The 21160-nt window shown below is 46.1% G+C and overlaps 1 protein-coding gene across 1 annotated transcript; it reads left to right on the top strand.

The window, feature by feature from the left end:
- Positions 1-1677: 1677 nt before the first annotated feature.
- Positions 1678-19310, top strand: Tbc1d20 (TBC1 domain family member 20). Its single transcript, XM_041670792.1, has 8 exons — positions 1678-1870; positions 9413-9598; positions 11777-11857; positions 15108-15294; positions 15450-15551; positions 15813-15954; positions 16673-16860; positions 17062-19310. Exons 1-8 carry the CDS (start codon positions 1804-1806, stop codon positions 17315-17317), a joined length of 1209 nt encoding a protein of 402 aa, XP_041526726.1. The 5' UTR covers positions 1678-1803; the 3' UTR covers positions 17318-19310.
- Positions 19311-21160: the final 1850 nt, after the last annotated feature.

Genomic DNA, 21160 nt, shown 5'->3' with positions numbered 1-21160 from the left:
TACTAAATTTGCAAGTGATATTTCAAATGTTCACATAATTTTTTTTTTTTTTTTTGGTTTTTCGAGACAGGGTTTCTCTGTGGTTTTGGAGCCTGTCCTGGAACTAGCTCTTGTAGACCAGGCTGGTCTCGAACTCACAGAGATCCACCTGCCTCTGCCTCCGGAGTGCTGGGATTAAAGGCGTGCGCCACCACCGCCCGGCTATGTTCACATAATTTTAATTAATTGAGTTTGTTAATGGGATCAGGGAAGTGATTATTATAACCTGTGAGATTAGGAATAACATTTAATTTTTTTTATTTCAGTCCGTTGAAATTGGGGAACAATTAAAATTGAAAATTTCTACGTGTATTAAATATTAATTTAAAAAACCAAAATGACTTCAGAGTAATCTCTTTTGCTCATGAAAATTCCCCAGAAGATGCTCCTTTGTTCGTGTGTGTGTGTGTGTGTGAGAGAGAGAGAGAGAGAGAGAGAGAGAGAGAGACAGAGAGAGAGATCTTTATGTGTGTGTGTGTGTGTGTTATCATGAAGCCAGAGGACAACTTCAGTAATATCCATTCATCTCCTTTGGCCTGGAGTTCACCAATTAGACTAGACTGGCTAGCTAGGAATCCTCTTCGAAGACCTTAAAAAGATCTTGAAGGCCCTTTAGGAGGCAGAGGCAGGTGAATCTCTGAGTTCGAGGCCAGCCTGGTCTACAGAGTGAGTTCCATGTCAGTCAGGGCTAGAAACTGTCTTGGGAAGGTGGGGAATAGAAGAGAAAGAAAGAAAAAACGAAAAAGAGAAAGGACTTACAGAGTAAAGGTCCACAAGGGGTGCACCCACACACTAAGACAATGGGGATGTTCTATTGGGATCTCACCAAGGCCAGCTGGCCTAGGTCTGAAAAAGCATGGGATAAATCCGGACTAGCTGAACATAGCGGACAATGAGGAATACTGAGAATTCAAGAACAATTGCAGTGGGTTTTTGATCCTACTGCACGTACTGGCTTTGTGGGAGCCTAGGCAGTTTGAATGCTCACCTTACGAGACCTGGATAGAGGTGGGCAGTCCTTGGGCTTCCCACAGGTCAGGGAACCCTGATTGCAATTCGAGCAGATGAGGGAGGGGGACTTGATCGGGGGAGGGGGAGGGAAATGGGAAGCGGTTGTGGGGACGAGGCAGAAATCCTTAATAAATAAATAAATTTAAAAAAATAAATAAAAAAAATTAAAAAAAAAAGAAAGAAACACCGGAGGTGAGGAGCTCAAAGGCCTGATCCCACCCATAGTATTTTGACCAAAGGATAACTGGTTCGCACAACTCAGCAAGGGAGCAGTGCCCCATAACCATCTCCATGAATGGAGGCCGTCTCCCGGCGTTGTGCAGCCACAGCCGCAGGAGCTGCACAAGGCGACCCTGCTAAGTTGGGGAGCCAGGTACGACCGGAGGTAGAGCCCTTGGCAAACGATAGTCTGCGCATAACATTGGAGCCTGGCAGTGTCCAGCCTCGTGAGTTCAGTAATTTTCACAACTGTTTCACAGATAATAAAGTAAAAGCTATAATAAAATATGGTCTAGCATACGAACGCACAACCTCCGCACCCACGTTTTCCACTGTCAAGCCGCATGCGCGCGCCCCAGCCCCTCCCACACCAGCACGCGGGTCACGTGGGGGCGTGGTTGTCTGCGCGCCTGCGCGTCGCAGGCCGACGGAGTCCAGCCTGCCCCGGCTGAACTGGGCTTCCATCCGCGGTGGGAGCGGCGCCTCAGGCTCGGCCGCCAGCCGGGGCTCGGGCTGGGGCCCGGGCCCCCGGGGATGGCCCACCGGCCCTCACAGGGCGTCGGCTCCGCGGGCCGCTGGAAGCGCGGCGCGGGGAAGGCAGGTACGGAAGGCGGCGGGCTGGGGCGACGAGCGAGGGCCCGCAGCGGCCGGGGCCTGAGGGGGGCGGCGTCGGCTGAGGAGGAACCGGGCCTCGCCCCGGCCGCCGCCCGCCACGTCCGCAGAGCGGGCTGCCGGTGCTAGACGGCTGCCGGCTGCCAGAGCTCCGGCCTCCACTTGTGACCCTGAAATTCCTCTCTGCACGCTCGGGCACACACACACAAACTCATGCAAAGTCGCCTCTGTCCAGTTCCAGAAACTCCCGTCGGTGAGCTCTCCACCTCACACTCCCTGTTCAGCTACTTTCTGGCCTTTCCTTGGGCCACCTATGCTAGTGTTCTGTTGTGCACAAAGCAGTGCTGTTTCCTATACTCTTTTTTCCGGCTAAAGCATTTTTGTGAAATCTTGGGTTTTGTTGTTCGCGTGTTCTGGAATACATTTCCCATATGGTAGCTGCTTGGTGAGACGTCCAGGTGAGCTAATCCAAAAGTGCTGTTCCCCTTTCGTCCCCTGACAGGTGGTGCGCATGTTAGAACCGACCCTGTTATCCCTCCCACATGTTTGGATGATGCTTCTAGTTTCCACGTCTTGGTTCTCCGGGCTCATTTTCTGTTATTCCTCTTTTCTCATCCGATAAGCTGGACAGCCTGCGAGCCACTTTCCCGGGCTCTTTGCTTGTGTCTGTGTGACATCTGTCTTTATGACATAGCCAATGCCCCTGTGACATGGGTCGTGTGACCTGTTGCAGTGCAGCTATATCTTGGTTGCAAAACTTCAGGCCCTCTATCTAGCTTGTCTGGGTGGAAAGGGAACGCAGAGGATTTTTCTTAGTTAAGATGATTGGTTTTAAATATCTTGACGACCAAATTACTAATGCTGAAAACACTCGGTTGTAGAGCTCATAGCCAAATTGGTATGCACTGTTTTTCCCCATTCAGTAAAGTATATTCTTTCTCTGAAGAGGGCAGGAAGTGCCGGAAGGACCCCGAGATACATGGCCATGGCCCTTTTACAGTTACCAAGTGTACAGATCTTGATAATTTACCCTGGAACTTTCCTGTTTCCATCTATCTTTATGTTAGTACTTTATGAATTCCTTCCAGTTTGGTTACATTTTTTAGAAATGAATTAGTACTATCAAAGAAAAGGGCACTTGGGTTTATTTTCTTTTAACAGGAATTTTACCACGAATACAAGATTATTGTGGTCCACTGTCTTTGTCTTATACAAACATGGTGTTCAAACATATTTTTTTGTTGTTGTTGTTGGAGTGGGTTTTTCACGACAGGGTTTTATTGTTTAACCCTGGCTGTCCTGGAACTCACTCTGTAGAGCAGGCTGGCCTCCAACTCAGAGACCTTCCTGCCTCTGCCTTCTGAGTGCTGGGACTACCTCCCAGGCCGCTCAGCCATTCATTCATTCATTCATTCATTTATTCATTCATTTATTTAGTATATAGTGTTCTGCCTGCATGTATGACTAACTACACGCCAGAAGAGGGCACCAGATCTCATTACAGATGGTTGTGAGCCACCATGTGGCTGCTGGAAATTGAACTCAGAACCTCTGGAAGAGCAGTCAGTGCTCTTACCCTCCGAGCCATCTCTCCAGCCCCCTTTATTTATTTTTAATGTTTCTTTTGAGATCAGGTCTCATGAAGCCCAGGCTGGCCTTGAACTTACTTCGTAGCAGAGGATAGCCTTGTCTGTATCTTCTCCCTCTACTCCACGGTGTTAGGTACAGGCATGCATTGCCACACTTGTTATTTTCTTGTCTGTGTTCTCTCAATATATGGGCTGTGGAACCAGGCACAGTGCTAACAGTTTTGTTTGCTTGGATTTGGGAAACAGGGTCTCAGTATGTAGCCTTGACTGGCCTGGAGCTCGCTACGTAGACCAGACTGGCCTCAAGCAAGCTTTACAGTGTAGTACATAGAAGTTAAGTTGGATTTTAAAAACTAACATTTCACCAGAAACACAAAACCCAACCCAGAATAATATTCCTATAAAATGTTAGCATTGCCTAGGCATAATAGTCCACACCTTTAGTCCCAGCACTCAGGAGGCAGAGGTAGGTGGATCTCTGTTTGAGGCCAACCTGATCTATGTAGATAGTTCTTGGTCAGCCATAGCTACACAGTGAGACCTGATCTCAAACATAGAGTAGGTAGGGGCTAGGGTTATGGCTCAGTAGGTGATTACTTGCCTACAGTATGTGAAGCCCATGGTTCATTCTCCAGTACCAGGAAGGGAGAAGAAAAAGATCTTCTGCTTTGGTGACCCTTATTAAAATAAGCATATTAGGGCTAGGGGTTTAGCACAGTACCAGCACACTTTTATCTGCCATTTAAAGGCCCTAGGCTCCAGCCCCAGTGCCATGAAAAAAATCTTTGGGGAGCAGGTCAAAGTAGTGCCATTATCATTTCTTTCTCTTTTTTTGAATCAGTTACTTTTCAGGCATCTAGAGCTTATTTTTTTGGAGTAGTAATATTTTGTAGACCTAGGACAATTGTTTTATTTCATCATGGTGATGATAGCCAAGTCCTCTTCCGTAAAGGAATTTGGAAGCTCTCAGTTTAGGAGTTTATGATGCACCGCTCCTCCAAGTGAAGCGTAAAGAAATTGTTAGTTCAATTTACCTTAAAATAAAACAGATAGTAGACATGAATTTTAATCTTTCTCTGATTAAAGAAGGGGCAACTGTGACTTTTCACTTTGTAGGAATAAATAGGATGTTTGTGAATTAGTTGTTCAGTGGTGACCCTGATGCTCTATGATATAGGCTGGCTGTTGGCCTCGCTGTGCAGTTTGTACACCAGCGGCTCACTTGAGTTCTCTGAGTTACAATGAAATGCTACACAGTGGGCTCAGGAAAGTGTGTGTAGGGGTGGCATATGTAGGAATGACTTCCTCATCCGCCACTCAGCTTTAAGCTTGTGACTACTGAGTACATATGGCAGTCAGAAAACAACTTCCTTGAGTTCTCCTGCCGCCTTATGAGATCTGGGGATAGAACTTGGGTCATCAGGCTTGTATGCAAATACCTTTTCCCACTGAGCTATCTCACTGGCCCCGCCAGCCTTACCTACTAGAAGGTGAAGGTGAAAGTTAAGGATGGCAGTATCCAGGTGATCAGATAGCACTCCAAGACCACATTTGAGTACCCGCCTCAGGAAAGCACCCAGAGTTGTCAGGAAAGCCAGAAAATCTACAGAAGTGTTCAGAATTCTGCAGTAAGCCACACAGTAGTGTGGGGGAAAAGTAATGCACTTACTATGTGGCAGTTTTGTTCCAGAAGAGCAGAAACTAAGTAAGCTACATAATTTATTCTACTACACATGTGCTTTTTGAGTTCCACGTAGTCAAAATCAGGAGGTTTAGCCAGGTTCAGTGGGCATAACTTTAATCCCAGCACTCAGGAGGCAGAGGCAGGCAGAACTTTAAGTTCCAGGCCAGCAAGGACTAGTTTGAGACCCTGTCTCAAAAATAACAGCCAGGCATAGTGTTGCATGCCTTTGATCTCACGAGTCAGTGTTCAGTGCCAGCCTGGTCTATAGAGCAAGTTCCAAAACAGCCAGGACTGCAAAGAGAGACCCTGTCTTAAAAAATAAAAACAAAAAGCTGAAAACATCAGGGAAGTAAGTATTGTAGCCATGGCTTGGTCCAGAATTAGTTAACTCATGGCTGTGTCTTTGCCTAAACCTCATGGGAATCCAAGAGTTTGTAAACTATGTTCTTCCCCACATTACTGAGTAGCTTACTGGGAATGGGCAGAAATAAGATTTTTCCATACTCTTGGCGAAAGGTCAGCAAAAGTTGGAAGTGACTTTGGGACTGCCACCTCAGTGCTCCTCCCTGAGGTGTGCAGAACATGCAAGGGTTCTTACTGCCAAAGTTTGCATGGAGCTTATGTTGTGTTCACTGTTGGAAACTAATCCGGTTCCTGCTCAGTTTCTTGCTCAGCCTGTGCTGTTGTCACACAGTATGTATAGCTCCCGTGCTAGGTAGGGATCCCTGTGAAATTTCATAAACCCTGCACTCATCCCTAGCACTGCAATAAAAAATGAAAAACAACAATAACAACAAAAACATTGCTTACCCTTCTTGATCCTCTTGGAAAGCATGCAGCCTTGTCTTCGGAGGATGTAGGTAGCCCTTCAGAAAAAGCCCAGACTTCCTGCTGAACCACTCAGTTCAAGTTGAGCTCCCCCACTCCAGTCGTAACTTCCTTGTTCTCTCCCCGTTTCTTGTTCTTACTGTTCCCTGTGCCTGTTTCTTGCCATGGTGTCTTTGCTAACACTCTTTCCTCTGCCAGGCGTGCTTTGCCTTTGACACTCTTCAGTGTGGCAGTTCTTAGGGGATTTCAGAATCAATTCCTGGCAGAGCCTTTCAAGGTTTGCCATCCTTCAGGGTTCTCAAATACCCTATGTAATAATTGTGTCCCTTCCTGCTATGAGCTTCTCAGGAGCTGTGAGGGAGCCATTGTTCATTCTTCACCTCAGTACTTCCTACAGACCCATTAAATGATGGACCTCGTAGTGCATGGGAGCCTGGAAGGGAGGCACCACTGAGGCAAGAGCCTGACATACCTCAGAAATATTTGGTGCTGTCCTTTACTGAGTGAGAGAAGAGCCTGATTTTTTTATTTCTAGGTAAAGGAGCCATTTTATTTAACATCCAACCTGGGCCAATCTTGAGAGTGAAGAGAACAATATGAATTTACTCTGAGAAGTTATTCTCAGAGGCTAGACTTATACCAGGAAAATCTCAGACACTGGTCACCCTCTTGTGTTACTAGGGACAGCAACAACAGTGTAGCAATAGAACAGGCTTACCTAGGCCAGAAATCACTGTTTTCTTCCTGTTTGACCTCCAGTTGCATATGACTCCAAAGCTCTCATTTGTCATAGCTCACACAGATAGGTCACTAGGACTCTTAACAACTCCAGTTTGTGTTAATAATGTCCCCTTTGTCATGAACACAGTTGTAGACTGTTGTCTCAGAATAGGACATTATTAAGGTCATCTGTTCAGTACCTCTTCCAGAATCTAAAATACCGTGTGATATTGTTTCTTGTCTTATCTACCTTCTTATGGTGGTGTCCGCCTTATAATAACCATAGTTTCTAGTATCCAATATTTATTCTATAGATATGTGTATGCATATGTAGGTTGGCCTGACTTACTGTACTGTATTGCACTCTTGGCCTTGCTGTCTATCAAGGTTTTCTTGATAATTATAGTGTACTGCCTTGTGACATTTGGCATTTTGTGTTGAAATTCTTGTAGTTTTTATTTTTTCAGTGGTGCAGGTAACCATAAACTCTTAACAAGCATCATCTGCTGTTCATAAAAGTAGATGTTCCACTTGAAAATCAAGAGGCTTTGTACTGTTAAAATGAGAGAACTAGTAGTCTAAGTTGCAATTCCTGCTTTCTAAAAAACTAACTTTTGAGGCAGAAGCAGGCAGATCTAGTTTGAGGCCAGCCTAGTCTACATAGCAAGTTTCCAGCCAACCTGCACCACACTGAGATCCTGTCTTGTTTGTTTGTTTGTTTGTTTTTTGAGACAGGGTTTCTCTGTAGCTTTGGAGCCTGTCCTGGAACTAGCTCTTGTAGCCCAGGCTGGTCTTGAACTCACAGAGATTGCCTGCCTCTGCCTCCCGAGTGATGGGATTGAAGGCATGGGCCATCACTGCCCAGCTGGTCCTGTCTTTTTTTTTTTTTTTTAAGATTTATTTTATTATGTATACAATGTTCCTCCTGCATGTATACCTCTATGCCAGAAGAGGGCACCAGACCTCATTACAGATGGTTATGAGCCATTATATGGTTGCTGGGAATTGAACTCGGGACCTCTGGAAGAACAGCCAGTGTTCTTAACCTCTGAGCCATCTCTTCAGCCCAGGTCCTGTCTTTTTTTAAAAAAAAAAAATTGAGCTGGGCATGGTGGTGCATGCCTTTAATCCCAGCACTCAGGAGGCAGAGGCAAGCAGACCTCTGAGTTCAAGTCCAGCATGGTCTATAATATAAAGTGAGTTCTAGGACAGCCAGGGCTTCAAAGAGAAACCCTGCTTGAACCCCCTCCCCCAGATAAAAAAAATCATTTTTGTTTTTTGAAATAGGCTCCTATAGCCCAGGCTGGCCTTGAACATGCTATATAGAAGAAAGGCTGACTTTGAACTTGGGATACTCCTAAGTCTGCTTCCCAAGTGCTGGAATAAAGGAATACTCCATTGTACCTAGCTTCTAAAAGAATATTTCAGCATTATAAACTAGCTGTAAGTAATAGACTCTTGCATATAAATGTGAGCTGCTTTGTAGCTGGGATGTAGGTCAGTTGGTAGGATGCTAGGAAACCCTGGGTTCAATCCACTGCACTGTATAAAGTCATGCATGGTAGCATAGGCCCCTACTGCAGTACTCGGGAGGCAGAGGCAGGAAGATCAGAAGTTCATGGTTCTTCTTGGCTACATGGAGAGCAAAAGACAGACAGGGACTAGAAAGATTGGGCAGGAGTTAAGAGCACTTATTGTTCATGCAGAGGGCCTGGATTCAGTTCTCAGCATACATGTGGCTGTTTACAGTCATCCTTAACTCCAGTTCAGGGGATCTGAAACTTTTCCTGACTCCACTCACTCTGGGCTTTGATGAGGTGCTCACACAAACATGTGGGAAAAACACAAATATACAGGAAAAAACAAAAACATACCACTTTCTGGTTGCCAAAAATGAATGTGACTTTAAGATGTTTTTTTTTTTATTTTTATTTTATGTGTGTGAGTGTTTACATGTAAACACTCATATCTGGTGCCTGCAGAGGCCAGAAGAGGGTGTGAATTCCCAGAACTGGAGATGCAGGTAGTTGTGAACTGCCTGTTGTGGGTACTGGGAACTGAGCTGGGCCCTCTGGAATGCACTGTACACTTTAACTGCTGAGCCATTTCTCCATCCCTGAATGTGACTTTTGGGAAACTGTTGAATTTCGTACGATGTCACAGCCTCTTGAACCACCAGACACAATAGAAATACACACTCCTCTGACATTTGGCTTTCAGAAACGTCTCCCCGCAGTTAGTGTTTTATTAGTTCTCTCAGCCTATGGCTGAGACTTGCATATGGTTTTATTGAAATGTAGAATTAAGTTTTTTTTTTCAGTGCTAGAGGTTGAACCCAGGACCTCTACTATGCTAGGCAGGTCCTCTCCCAGGTCCTCTCCCACTGTACTCCCTAATTCAAGAAAAACACTTAAATTGAGATACCTGTGTTCTGCGAACACATTGACAGTAGCTGCTGCTGGTACTTACTGATACTTCCTAAAACTATCATGTCTTGTTACTTTCTTGGGGTATGGCCATAGTGTTTTTCCCATTGTATGACAAATATATGTAGGTTGTATAAGAAGCAAGCATGAGGATCGGAGCTAAGAGAAGGTACCTGGTTTACCGCATACCAAGTTGAGATAGGGACTCTAAAGCCAAACACCGCACATACTAAGTGTGTGCTTCATTCTCTGCATGCACATTGTGTATCTGTTTGTTTCCCCAGACTTTAATGCCAAAAGGAAAAAGAAGGTGGCGGAGATACACCAGGCCCTGAACAGTGATCCCATTGATGTGGCCGCCCTCCGACGAATGGCTATCAGCGAGGGAGGGCTCCTGACTGATGAGATCAGGTGCCAAGTGTGGCCCAAGCTCCTCAATGTCAACACCAATGAGCCACCACCTGTGTCAAGTAAGGGAACAAAAGCTGGGGGTGGGGAGTTTCAACTTGGGAGTAAAGTTGTCTAGTTAGAGGAGTTTACTAAAAATGCCTATCTTAGGGGGCTGGAAAAGTGGCTCAGCAGTTAAGAACACGTGTTACTTTTGCAGAGAACCTGGGTTCAGTTCCCAGCACATATATGGTGGTGCACAACCATCTCTAACTCTAGTTCCAGGAGATTTGATGTCTCCTTCTGGCCTCTGGGTACATTACAGAAATGCTAAGGTTCCTTGGAGTTCCAGAGTTCTTCAGTTCTGCCAGAAGCTAATGAGCTAATCTGTAAGCCATACAGTGAAGCAAGTCCTTGAGCTCAAGCCCTGTAGCCAGTGCCCTCCTGCTACCTCTGTGCAGTGTCCTGGTGTGCTGGGCCTTCTCTCATTCACTTGGCAGTCTGGGTGCCCTGCTGTGTCCACATACTGGACGTGATTCAAATGACTCATGTGCTAAAAAGTTTGATGATGTGGTGCCAAGTGGATGCTAGGTTGCCACTTGTTACAAATGTGACAGATGTTTGAAACTGGCCTCCTCAGGGCAATGGGCCTTTGTCAGAAGGGTGGTCCTGGGAGGGAGGAAGAGGAAGTCTTGCACAGGCTCCTCTGATAGTCTTCTTTGTGGATTGTGAGGAAAATCAACACTTACACAGTAGCACGTCGCTTGGAATGAGGAAGATACATGTTTCTATCTATAAACCATCTCTCTAGCTCAGTCAATAAGGGCATTTGCCTAGCATTCACAAAGTTCAATCCCTGCTCTGCATAAAACTAGTTGTGGTAGCACATGCCTGTAATCCTAGTACTGACTTAATCCAGTACCCAGGAAGTAGTGCTCTGTGAGTCTGAGGCCAGCCTGGTCTACAGAGTGAGTTCCAGGATAGCCAGCGCTATACAGAAACCCTGTCTCCAAAACAAAACAAACAAACAAACAAAAAAACAGAAACCAATTAAAAAAAAAAAGTTCAAAGTTAGGGCTGGAGAGATGATTCAGTGATTAAGAGCACTGACTGCTCTTCCAGGTGATTCGAGTTCGATTCTCTGCACTCACATGGTAGCTAACAACTGTGTTTAACTCCAATTTCAGGGGATCTGACACCTCCTGGCCTTCTTGGGCATTGCATATATACAGTGTACAGACAAATGTACAGGCAAAGCAACGATACACTTGAAATAAAAATAAATCCTTTTTTGTTTGTTTTGTTTTGTGAGACAGGGTTTCTCTGTGTAACTCTGGCTGTCTTTGGTCCTCACTCTGTGGACCAGGCTGACCTCAAACTCACAGAGATCCACCTGCCTCTACCTTCCGAGTGCTGGGATTAAAGGCGTGCACCACCACCACCCAGCTAAACCCATACTTTTAATATGCAGTTGTCCATTAGCATTCAGTGACGTTTCGCTCCAGTGCCACTTCCATGCCCTGGATGCTCAAGGCCCTGCAGTGCTCACATGCTGAGCACACACTGTGCCTTATTCCTAATTCTAGTCAGTCCTCATGGTGGCCTGAGAGGTACGTGTTGACAGGCTCTTCCCTCCTTTGTGCTCATCAGACATGAAACAGCTGTGTTTAAAACTAAACTAGAGATTACCTGTCAAATGCATCTTTCCTGGTATTTGTTTTCAGTAGTAGTGCGCATCCAGTCCAGGGCCTTGCATGTGCAGGGCAAGCACTGTGCCATTAAACTGCGTCCTTGGCCTCTCCCATTTTAGTATTCCTCTTCCTCTTTTTGTTTTTCATTCTCTTTTTAAATTTTTATTTTGGATGGGGTCTTGCTGGGTAGCCTAGGTTGTCTTCAAACCTGAGGCAATCCCTCAGCCACAGTCTCCCAAGGACAGGGATTACAAGTGTAATCCAGCACTGCACCTGACTGTGTGGTTGGGATTCTACTTGTACCTGGTGCTTAGATGCAGGTGTTACATCTTCAGTCTTGTCCTCTTGAGGAAAAGACTGCTCTGTGTGTCCTCTAGGTCTCAACTATCATTCCAAAAAGTCGTTTTTATAACTGTTTGCTTCCCTTGTGATGTGGGTCTAACCTCTGGCATCAAGCTTGCTAGGTTAGCTCTCTACCATGAACTATACTGGAAGTCCCAGAAGAATTTACCCCTCAGTTGGTTTTCCAGACCTCTTTGCAATAATACCATGTTCTTCTTTCTTTGCTAGGGAAGGATCTGCGACAATTGAGCAAGGATTACCAGCAAGTGCTGCTGGATGTCAGGCGGTCTCTTCGGCGCTTCCCTCCTGGTGAGCAGATTTCCAGACTTGCTACATCTAGACTGAGGCTTTCTGTCCCTTTGCATTTACCTTCTTGTGATGATGCCTGCTGGGATTAAGGTGTTTTCTTCCCAGCAACAGAGGCATGCATGCAGAAAGAACCCTGCTCTCAACCACTCAAGTGGAAACCCTCACTATGGATTCTTTGTGCCCAGAGGTGGCAAGTCAGAGAAGCAACTCTTGCATCCTTGTCTGCCCTTGTGCCCTAGAGGAGCTTTGTAAGGATTGGCAGGGCAAGGGGTCTGGCTTTGGTAGCAGGTTAGTTTGGAATGTATCCTAATGGGAATTGTAACTTCATTTGGTGAGTGTTAACTTCACATGTGTGGTGATGGCTGGAGCCTTTCCCTGCATGTTTGTAGAACATGTTCATGAAATTGCCTCTTGTTTTCCAGGACAAAAAAAAGACTATACTTTCTGTTTTCATATCGAGGGTACTGGGCAACAAACCTCAATCTATAATCTAGTTTTCTTCCCGTATAACTTTACCTTGACCTTTGAAGAGATATTTGGCCATACTTAGCTGGAACAAGCTCCGGTTGGCACTTGTGTATTATAGGCCTCTGCTCTATTTGGATCTATTCTTCATGGGAGGCTTGTGAGCTCCCACAGGCTGGTAGCCAGTCAGTGTGGTTATGATAGCACTTCCCATGGCCCAGTCCCCTGTTTCTACCCTGCTGGTCCAGTTGAGGTGAATGAGGGCAGGTGCCTCCCTCTTTTCCTCTGCATCCTTTACTCCTTGCATTTATGTCACCAGTATGGTAATCTTTCTGCACACTGGTTCCTCCTGGGCATTTTAAACCCTTTCCACTCATGTCCTCTGGGCCAGCCTGACCAATCATAAACCAGAAATTCAATCAGACTATAGCTCTTGCTCTCGCTGCTTTCTTGGTTTCACTTAATTCTTGGTTTTCTTTGTTTTCTCGTTTATCTTTATAGTGTACCTCTTTTGAGAAGGTGGAATTAATATGGGCAAGGAGTGACCTTTATTTTTACCTTGAACCTTTATTGTTCAGTTTAATGTGGACCCTTCCTTATCTTGCTGTTTTCTCTCACAAAAAAATTGTAGCTGAATGCTGAGCTAAGCACATAAGAAAGCTGTTCTTGGTGACATTCTTCTAAAATATTTTATGAGGTCAGGGCTCGATATCCTCCATCTCCCCTAAGTAATTGCCTCAGTTGTTTTCATTTACAGCTCATTCTTGGAACTCAAAGTTAGTGTTACTGCACATGGGCTCTCATGGGCTCTCACAAACACCAGGCAGTTCAGCCTCCAGTTTACACTGACTTGCTGTGTGTCATCCTTGTGGAAACCTTTGTGGCAGGCCACCCACCGTCTCCTGTCAGTCAGTGTGCCCTTCCTAGGTACATTCATTTATTTTCCATGTGACTTTTTCAAACTGGCTATGGCAGGATTCTGCTGAGCAGCAAAGATTACCTGCTTCTTAGTGACTATTTTCTCCAGTTCATACAATAGCAAGAGTGGAGTTTTGTGGATTGTTTTTTTGTTTTGTTTTGTTTTGTTTTTTGAGACAAGGTTTCTTTGTCACTCTAGAGCCTGTCCTGGAACTAGCTCTTGTAGACCAGGCTGGCTTGGAACTCATAGATATCCTCCTGCCTCTGCCTCCCGAGTGTTGGGATTAAAGGCGTGCACCATCACCACCCAGCTCTGGATCGATTTTAGTAGAGGAATTGAAACAGATCATGACAGCTTTCCAACCAACAACAGCTTCGGTTTCTTTGGTGTTGTGTTTTTAACTCCCTTAACAGAACCTTGTGATTCAAGGTCACTTTCAGATCCAGGGGTGCCTTGTAGATGCAGAGTTTGAACTTTCCAGCCTTCTTGACTTTAGGTGTCTTGATCTTGGTACATGGGCTAAGCATGGTCTTATGCCCTTTGAGCTCTGACTAAAGGAAGAACAGATTCATAATTCTTTATCAAAACATTTTTCGAAACAAGGTTTCTCTGTAGCTTTGGAGCCTGTCCTGGAACTAGCTCTTGTAGACCAGACTGGCTTTGAACTCATAGAGATCCATCTGCCTCTGCCTCCCAAATGCTATATGGAATTAAGGCGTGCGCCACTACCTCCTGGTTTGAATACAACTGTTTTTTTTAATATTTATTTATTTATTATGTATACAGTGTTCTGTCTGCATTTTTGCCTGCAGTCCAGAAGAGGGCACCAGATCTCATTATAGATGGCTGTGAGCCCCCATGTGGTTGCTGGGAATTGAACTCAGGGCCTCTGGAAGAGCAGTCAATGCTCTTAATTAACCTCTGAGCCATCTCTCCAGCCCCTGAATACAACAGTTTTAATTTTCATATAATTCCTTACATAATTTCATTCCAAGAAGTAGGGTTGGTGGGAAAGGTGGAGGAAATGGGAGGTGGGAAGGGAGTGGGAACTTTAATAAAATAAAATAAAAAAGAAGTAGGACAAAGAAGTCTCTAGGTACTTTTCTGCTGATCACAGATTCACATGTTGCCACATTAATTGCCTGTTCCTTCCTTTTTTTTTTTTTTTTTTAAAGCAATGGAATCTTTTTAAAAGATTTATTTCTTCTGTAGATGGTATTTTGCCTACATGTACGTCTACTTGCCAGAAGAGGGCACCAGATCTCATTTTAGAAGATTATGGTTGCTGGGAACTGAACTTAGGACCTGTGGAAGATCAGCTAGTGCTCTTAACCTCTGAGCCATCTCTTCAGTTCTGCCTGTTTCTTTCTTTTTTATACAAACACATGTAATTTTGTTTCTGAACTATTTAAGGGTAAATAGCCCTCACAATTCCCAAAATATCTAATCCACAGAATACTTCATCTTTTACCATTTATTTATTTTTATTGTTTTACATGTTCTTATCTTCATTTTATGTGCATTGGTGTTTTGCTTGCATGTGTATTTGTGTGCAGATATCAGAACTTCTGGAGCTGGAGTGCAGAGCTCGTGGCAGCATGGCATCTTGGAGGCATGTGCAGTCTTTCCCTATGATTGGCCATGCTGACTGTAAGGTTTTAGTTAGGCAGTTTTGTCAGGGGCCCCTACTATGTGGTTTTTCCTCTCCACATATGTAATATGTAGATTATTCAAGGAATTTTTCAAGAAATTGCCAACTATTTTGTAATTCACTGTCTGTTATTGGGTACTTTTCTCTGAAAATCATGCTGGCCTAATCTTTGTCACTAGGCTCCGTGCCAATTCAGATGCATCTCCTCTTCCCAGGCATGCCAGATGAGCAGAGAGAAGGGCTTCAGGAAGAACTAATTGACATCATCCTCCTCATCTTGGATCGCAACCCTCAGCTCCACTACTACCAGGGCTACCATGACATAGTGGTCACTTTCCTGTTGGTAGTGGGGGAGAAGCTGGCAACATCCCTGGTAGAAAAGTTGTCTACCCACCACCTCAGGTACCTGTGCATCTGGTTTTGTGCCAGGACGGGTGTCACTCCTCCAGCCTTCTCAGGATCGTCAGTGTCCGAGTAGTTTGAGCCCACTCTTTAAGCAGCCCTAACCTGAACTTTTGAACCTGACCAAGTGCATTGACTGGATTATCTTCCCACAGGGATTTCATGGATCCCACAATGGACAACACCAAGCACATCCTAAATTACCTGATGCCCATCATTGACCAAGTGAACCCACAACTCCATGACTTCATGCAGAGGTGAGTCCACATCTGTGTGTACATGGACACACATGGCAGCCGCCACCATGCTTTCTAGCTCTTTGTTTCTTCAAAGAACGACTTTAGTTGTAGCCTCATATTAATGGTTAGTGTCAAATTCTTCAGGCATCTTTGTGTCCATTCTTTCTGTCTGGAAATTCAGGCCTGTCCACAGTCCTGGAGAGCTTACTGGGTACTGTGCCTTTGGGATGAGCTGACAGCTGACAGGGCACCTAACATCTGGATTTCCTTTGCTCCTAGTGCTGAGGTGGGGACCATCTTTGCCCTCAGCTGGCTTATCACCTGGTTTGGGCACGTCCTGTCGGACTTCAGGCATGTTGTGCGGTTATACGACTTCTTCCTGGCCTGCCACCCGCTCATGCCCATTTACTTTGCAGCTGTGGTAGGTACACACTGGGGGGCAGTGACTAGGTTCACTGTTACCCATTAGCTTGATCAATGTTCTTGAAGGGGACAGTGGCTCCCCGGCTGTTGGCCCACTCCCCAGACTGGGAAGTGTCAGGGATTGTTGGTTAAGCAACTGTCCTCACTTTGAGACTTCTGACCCTTCAAAACACCAGTGTGCCGTGTGACTGTTAGTGATCCCGTGGAGATCACCTGGAACTTATAGCTAGTGGATATCATGATGGGTCTGCCTGCCAGTGCCAGGCTTCAGGAAGAGAGGGGCTTGGTATTAGGCTTGAAAGAGGAGTGGGTGGTGGAAGAGTGTGGGGCTCGTTTCCAAGAGAGGAGAGTGGCGTGGAGAGTGGCCTTCAGCAGCTATGAACGTGTGAACACTCTTGTCAGGAGGATGCCTGAAGGAAGCAAGATGGTTGTAAGGCTGTTCTGAGGCTCCTCAGAGTCTGCTGTAGTCCTTTTTTTCTTCCTATGAGAATGTCAGTTTGTTTCAAGACTTAGGGTGCCTTGAGCAGACAGGTGTTCTGGGAGGATTTGCTAGAATTGGTCAGTCATATTATAGTTGGCATGGGATATAGCACATTTGCCAAACTTTTGGGCTGAGCACTGTCTGTTACTAAGACTTAGGTCTGTATGTAAAGAAAAGCAAGTGCCTATCTAGGTTGTGTACCTCTGGTGTCTGATTCAAAGCCTGCCTTTGCCAGATTGTGCTGTACCGGGAGCAGGAAGTCCTGGACTGTGACTGTGACATGGCCTCTGTCCACCACCTATTGTCCCAGATCCCTCAGGACCTGCCCTATGAGACTCTCATCAGCAGAGCAGGAGACCTCTTTGTTCAGTTTCCCCCTTCTGAACTTGCAAGGGAGGCAGCTGCACAGCAGGAGGCTGAAAGGTGAGATGCGGGAGGCACTGCTGCAGCTGGGGCAGTGGAAGCCAGCAGAGGGAGGGTCGGCTTGTCTGGTGTTTGCAGAGATCTACATTGTAGCAGGCACTTATGGGTCCTTGTCCAGGAGAGCTGGACAGTAGCCTGCTCTGCAGCAGTCCTCTCAGTGTCCTCTTGTCCCTCTGTGCCACCTTCTGCTCCTGTCCACAGAACGGCAGCCTCTACTTTCAAAGACTTTGAGCTGGCATCAACCCAGCAGAGGCCAGATATGGTGCTGCGGCAGCGGTTTCGGGGACTTCTGCGGCCTGAGGCTCGAACAAAAGATGTCCTGACCAAACCAAGGACCAACCGCTTTGTGAAACTGGCAGTGATGGGGCTGACGGTGGCACTTGGAGCAGCGGCTCTAGCAGTGGTGAAGAGTGCCCTGGAGTGGGCCCCTAAGTTCCAGCTGCAGCTGTTCCCCTAAACTCAGCCCAAGGAGCCACTTTCTCACCCAGTGCACCAAGCTCTCCCCACTTCCAGAAAGGCACAAGAGGGTGGAATTGCTGTAATTAAAGGGTTTCCGTCAGGGGTGTTTTGTTCTGCTGCCCTTGGCAGCTTATGTTTTGACTTTGGTGCATAGTGGCAGAGCTGCCTGACACTGGGCTTAGTGGACCTGAGTGCTCTTTGTTCCTCAACTGTTGGAAGTGGCTCTGGAACACCTGGCTACCCAGCTCACTGCCTAGAAGAAAGTTGGGCACAGAGAGGCCCTCCTTAAAGCACCACATATTCTGTGTTTTCTAGACAAAGCAGGCAGGGACAAAGTCCAGCCTTGGGATGAAAGCGAGAGGTGAGAACTCCAGGCTGGGAGCAGCTGGTCAAAGTCACAGACATGAGCTGGGTTCTAGTTAAATTTTCTGATCCCAGCCTAGAGATCTCAGCAGAGGAATGCTAATCTCCAGGATGGTGTTACCTATGTTTCCCTATTCTTTCTCTATAAGCCACATGACATTACCTATAAAGACATTTTTAATACTATTTTTATGATTGTATACAACACCTAACATAGCAAGTATCCTCACTTAAAAAAAAGAAAAAAAACTTACGTGTGTATGCAGGTGCCCACAGAAGCCAGAAGTGGGCTTCAGATTTCCTGGAGCCTGGTGTGGGTGCTGGGATCTGAACGCCAGTCCTCTAGTAAAACTGAAGTAGTAAGCACTATTAACGGTGGAGTCATCTTTCCAGCCTCCTCTCTTATAGTTCCTTCCTGGGAGAAGCTATCAGTGATAAGCGTGTACTGGGATAACATTTACTTTTTCCTTTCTTGGAGGGAAATGGAACCCAGGACCTTGCACATGTGAGGCAAATATTCTACCACTGAGTAGCACCAGACTTTTTAGTAGTTTTATTTTTTAGACAGGGTCTACCTAAGTTACCCAGGCTGGCCTTGAACTTTTGATCCTCCTGCCTCAGGTCCCAATTATCTGGGAAGACAGGATTGTACCTGAGATAAGTTCCCTGCTCAGTTTAGCCAAAGTTGCTTTGTGAACAATCCCATGCCCCACAGTGTCACTTGTCTTGTTTTCCTTATTTTCCACTAGTCATCCACCTTGGCCTGTCTGTAGTGATCTCAGCTGCTGGGTCAGGCTGGGAATGTCCTTGGCAATTTGCCAGCATGTAGACAGGTCTTGGCAGGAACCCCACACCACCAGCCCATCTTACCCCTGGGCTCCTCAAGGAGGGGTGTATGGGCTCCGTAGGATCACTCGGTCTTCCTAGGATGGCTTTGTTAAAAGCAAAGCCAGGTTTGTTTTATAGAAACTCTGGCTTGAAAACAAAAGTGCCTTTTGCTGCTTTAAAGAGTGAGTACTGGGAAGCATCTCCATGCTTCTATTTTCCTGATCTCTCCTGGGCACTCTTCTCCAGTCCTGCCGTATTCACACCCAACGTGTCTCCTGTGCCCACTGTATGCAGTGGGATGCTCTGCATGCTGGGCAGCCACAAACCAGAGCACATAGGAGGTGTCCAGGCTGAGTTACACAAAGCACTTTAACCAAACCAAGCTGGAGCGGTAAATCGTTCTCCACACAGGAGCCCGGCCTGGGGCAAGTGATTCACAGGGATTAATTCAGGACAAAGGAGAATTTCCCAGGTCCAGAGTGATGCAGTGACAAGTTACTGTCAGTCTGCCACAGGAAGTTGTCATCTGTGCCTTTGGCATACTTGAAGAGCTGTAGGAAGTGTGTTGACTAAGGGGAGGGGCGTGGGCCCAGGGTCCAAGCCACAATTCTGCATCCAAACAAGCAGGTGGCACTGGCTTGTGCTAAGCTGAAGAGAGTGGTGTGTGCCCATACCAGGACTCCCCTGCTACTGAGAAGCATTGTCAATTTACCTTCAGGTATTTACTTATTCTGTAAAGATACGTGTAGATGTTTTGTACAGAGCCCTGTATGAAATAAATACCCTTATGTGGTTCCTAATCACTTGTCTTTGTACCTCTTCTGCTTGCCTAGAAATAGACCTGGTCTCAGGTGCCCACCAACTTTTGCCCTGGGCGCAGCTGGCGTCTGGGCCTGTGTCTGTAGACTCAACTTGTCAGCCTTGGCTGTTAGCACACAGCCTTTCCAGTTTTGTAATCAGTTTGGGGCAAAAGTCCTGGCTGTAGCAGCCAGAAAGGGCTAGCTAGACAAACCACTTTCCTTCTTGACACCCAACTTAGAGACAAGAGAAGCAGTTTGAGCCACACATGGAACAAAGGTCCAGTGATGTCAAGTCATCTTTGGGGTACTGATGTGAGAAAGAATTGGCCTTCCCATTACTACCTGAAAGGATTAGTGCCACCTCCTCAGTAATGACTGCACTCAGTAAGGTGCAGCCTCCTATTTGTGGACAGTGCTCTCATCTGGGAGGGACCCGTCTTCAAGGCTTCATTTAGGATATGTTTATGATGAAGGCCTCTCAAGTGGGCATGTGATTAAGATGCCCAAGCAGAGGCAAGCAGGAGACTGATCCAAAATCAGGGTTGAGACTCCAGGCTTCCATCCTTTCTTTAATCCCTTTGTGGGCACGAGTGAGGATTTTTAGCAAAAGTGTTAAGATTTTTTTATTTTTTTAAGATTTTGTTGCCAGTAATGTGTACATGTGATTGCAGGTGTCCCTGGAGGTCAGGTTATATCAGCTGGAGTTAGAAGTGATTGTAAGCCACCTGATACAGGTGCCAGAATCTGAGCTTGGATGCCCTTGGGAGAGCAGGACATACGGGAAGTGTGGTCGTCATCCTACTGCAGCTGCTGTTGCGCCCTCACAGTTAGGTGAGGCCTGGATTGTAATGCTTGGATTCAGAATCTAACAGCCTGTTGTGGAAGGGACACCCCAGCCCTTAGGCCTAGTTCCTGTCTACTGAGGAACATCTGACAGTGACTGCCTCACTCAGCTTCTAGCCTAGCTGTTCTCAACCTATGGTCATGACCCCATCAGCAAACCTCTATCTCCAAAATATTTACATTATGATTCATTAACAGAAAGTAAAATTACAGTTTTGAAGTAGCAATGAAAATGTTATGTTTGGGGTCACCGCAGCATTAGGAAGGTTGAGAACCATCCATCTAGCCTCTAAACAGCTCCGCTCTCAGCAGTAAGAGTACTCAGCAGCTGGGTCTCTACTTTTCTGCCTCTGCCTGCAGAGGGGCCAGTCAGGAGCGTGGAGTGGGTGCTGCGTGTAGGCATTCTTTGTGGATCTTCGCTCTCCCACAATAGGCCATCAGCCTTTGATACCCTCTGATATGGCAGTGGTGAGACTCAAAGGGTTAACAGGGGCCAACTTCTGGTAGCTTATAGTAGAGGGCTAACGAGCAGTCTGGGTGACAGATGGCCTAAGTCAGCCTCAAACTCAAGGACTGAACACAAAGGATGAATGAGATTTGGGTAACTGGGTAATGGAAGAAGGGCACGTATAATGAATTTTGGTCAGGCCAAGCCTGGTGCATGCCTGTAATCCAACACCCTGGAGGCCAAGGCAGGAAGATTACCATGAATTCAAGAACAACCTGGGTTACCTAGACCTTATTTCTAGAAGCAAATCCTCACTCTTTGGGTTCCTGTTTTGATTCTACTCAAAGACTAGATGTCTATCCAGGGCTCTACATTCCAGGGGCTAGAAAACACCTACCCTGGAAAAGCTGCATGGTCTAGCATCAGGAGTGAGGCTTTGACCACAAGTGCTCTGCCTGCTGTTAGGAATCACAGTGTGGGATGACAGCAGTACTCAATCTCAGGAGGGACTGGATGGGTCAGAGTGGAGGGAAAGCACAAGAACAGACAGTAGCAGCAG

This window comes from Microtus oregoni, unplaced genomic scaffold (assembly GCF_018167655.1).
Source record: "Microtus oregoni isolate MIOR12 unplaced genomic scaffold, Mior012 000020F_ref0000438, whole genome shotgun sequence".
NCBI classification, from domain to species: domain Eukaryota; kingdom Metazoa; phylum Chordata; class Mammalia; order Rodentia; family Cricetidae; genus Microtus; species Microtus oregoni.
This window is presented reverse-complemented; position numbering and strand designations above follow the sequence as displayed.

Bases quoted from the DNA above. Each gene is read 5' to 3' on its own strand.
- Tbc1d20 (XM_041670792.1), top strand. From the start codon at position 1,804: ATGGCCCACCGGCCCTCACAGGGCGTCGGCTCCGCGGGCCGCTGGAAG. The intron at 9,599-11,776 runs GTAAGGGAACAA...TTTCTTTGCTAG, and splicing joins TGAGCCACCACCTGTGTCAA to GGAAGGATCTGCGACAATTG. The intron at 16,861-17,061 runs GTGAGATGCGGG...TCCTGTCCACAG, and splicing joins GCACAGCAGGAGGCTGAAAG to AACGGCAGCCTCTACTTTCA.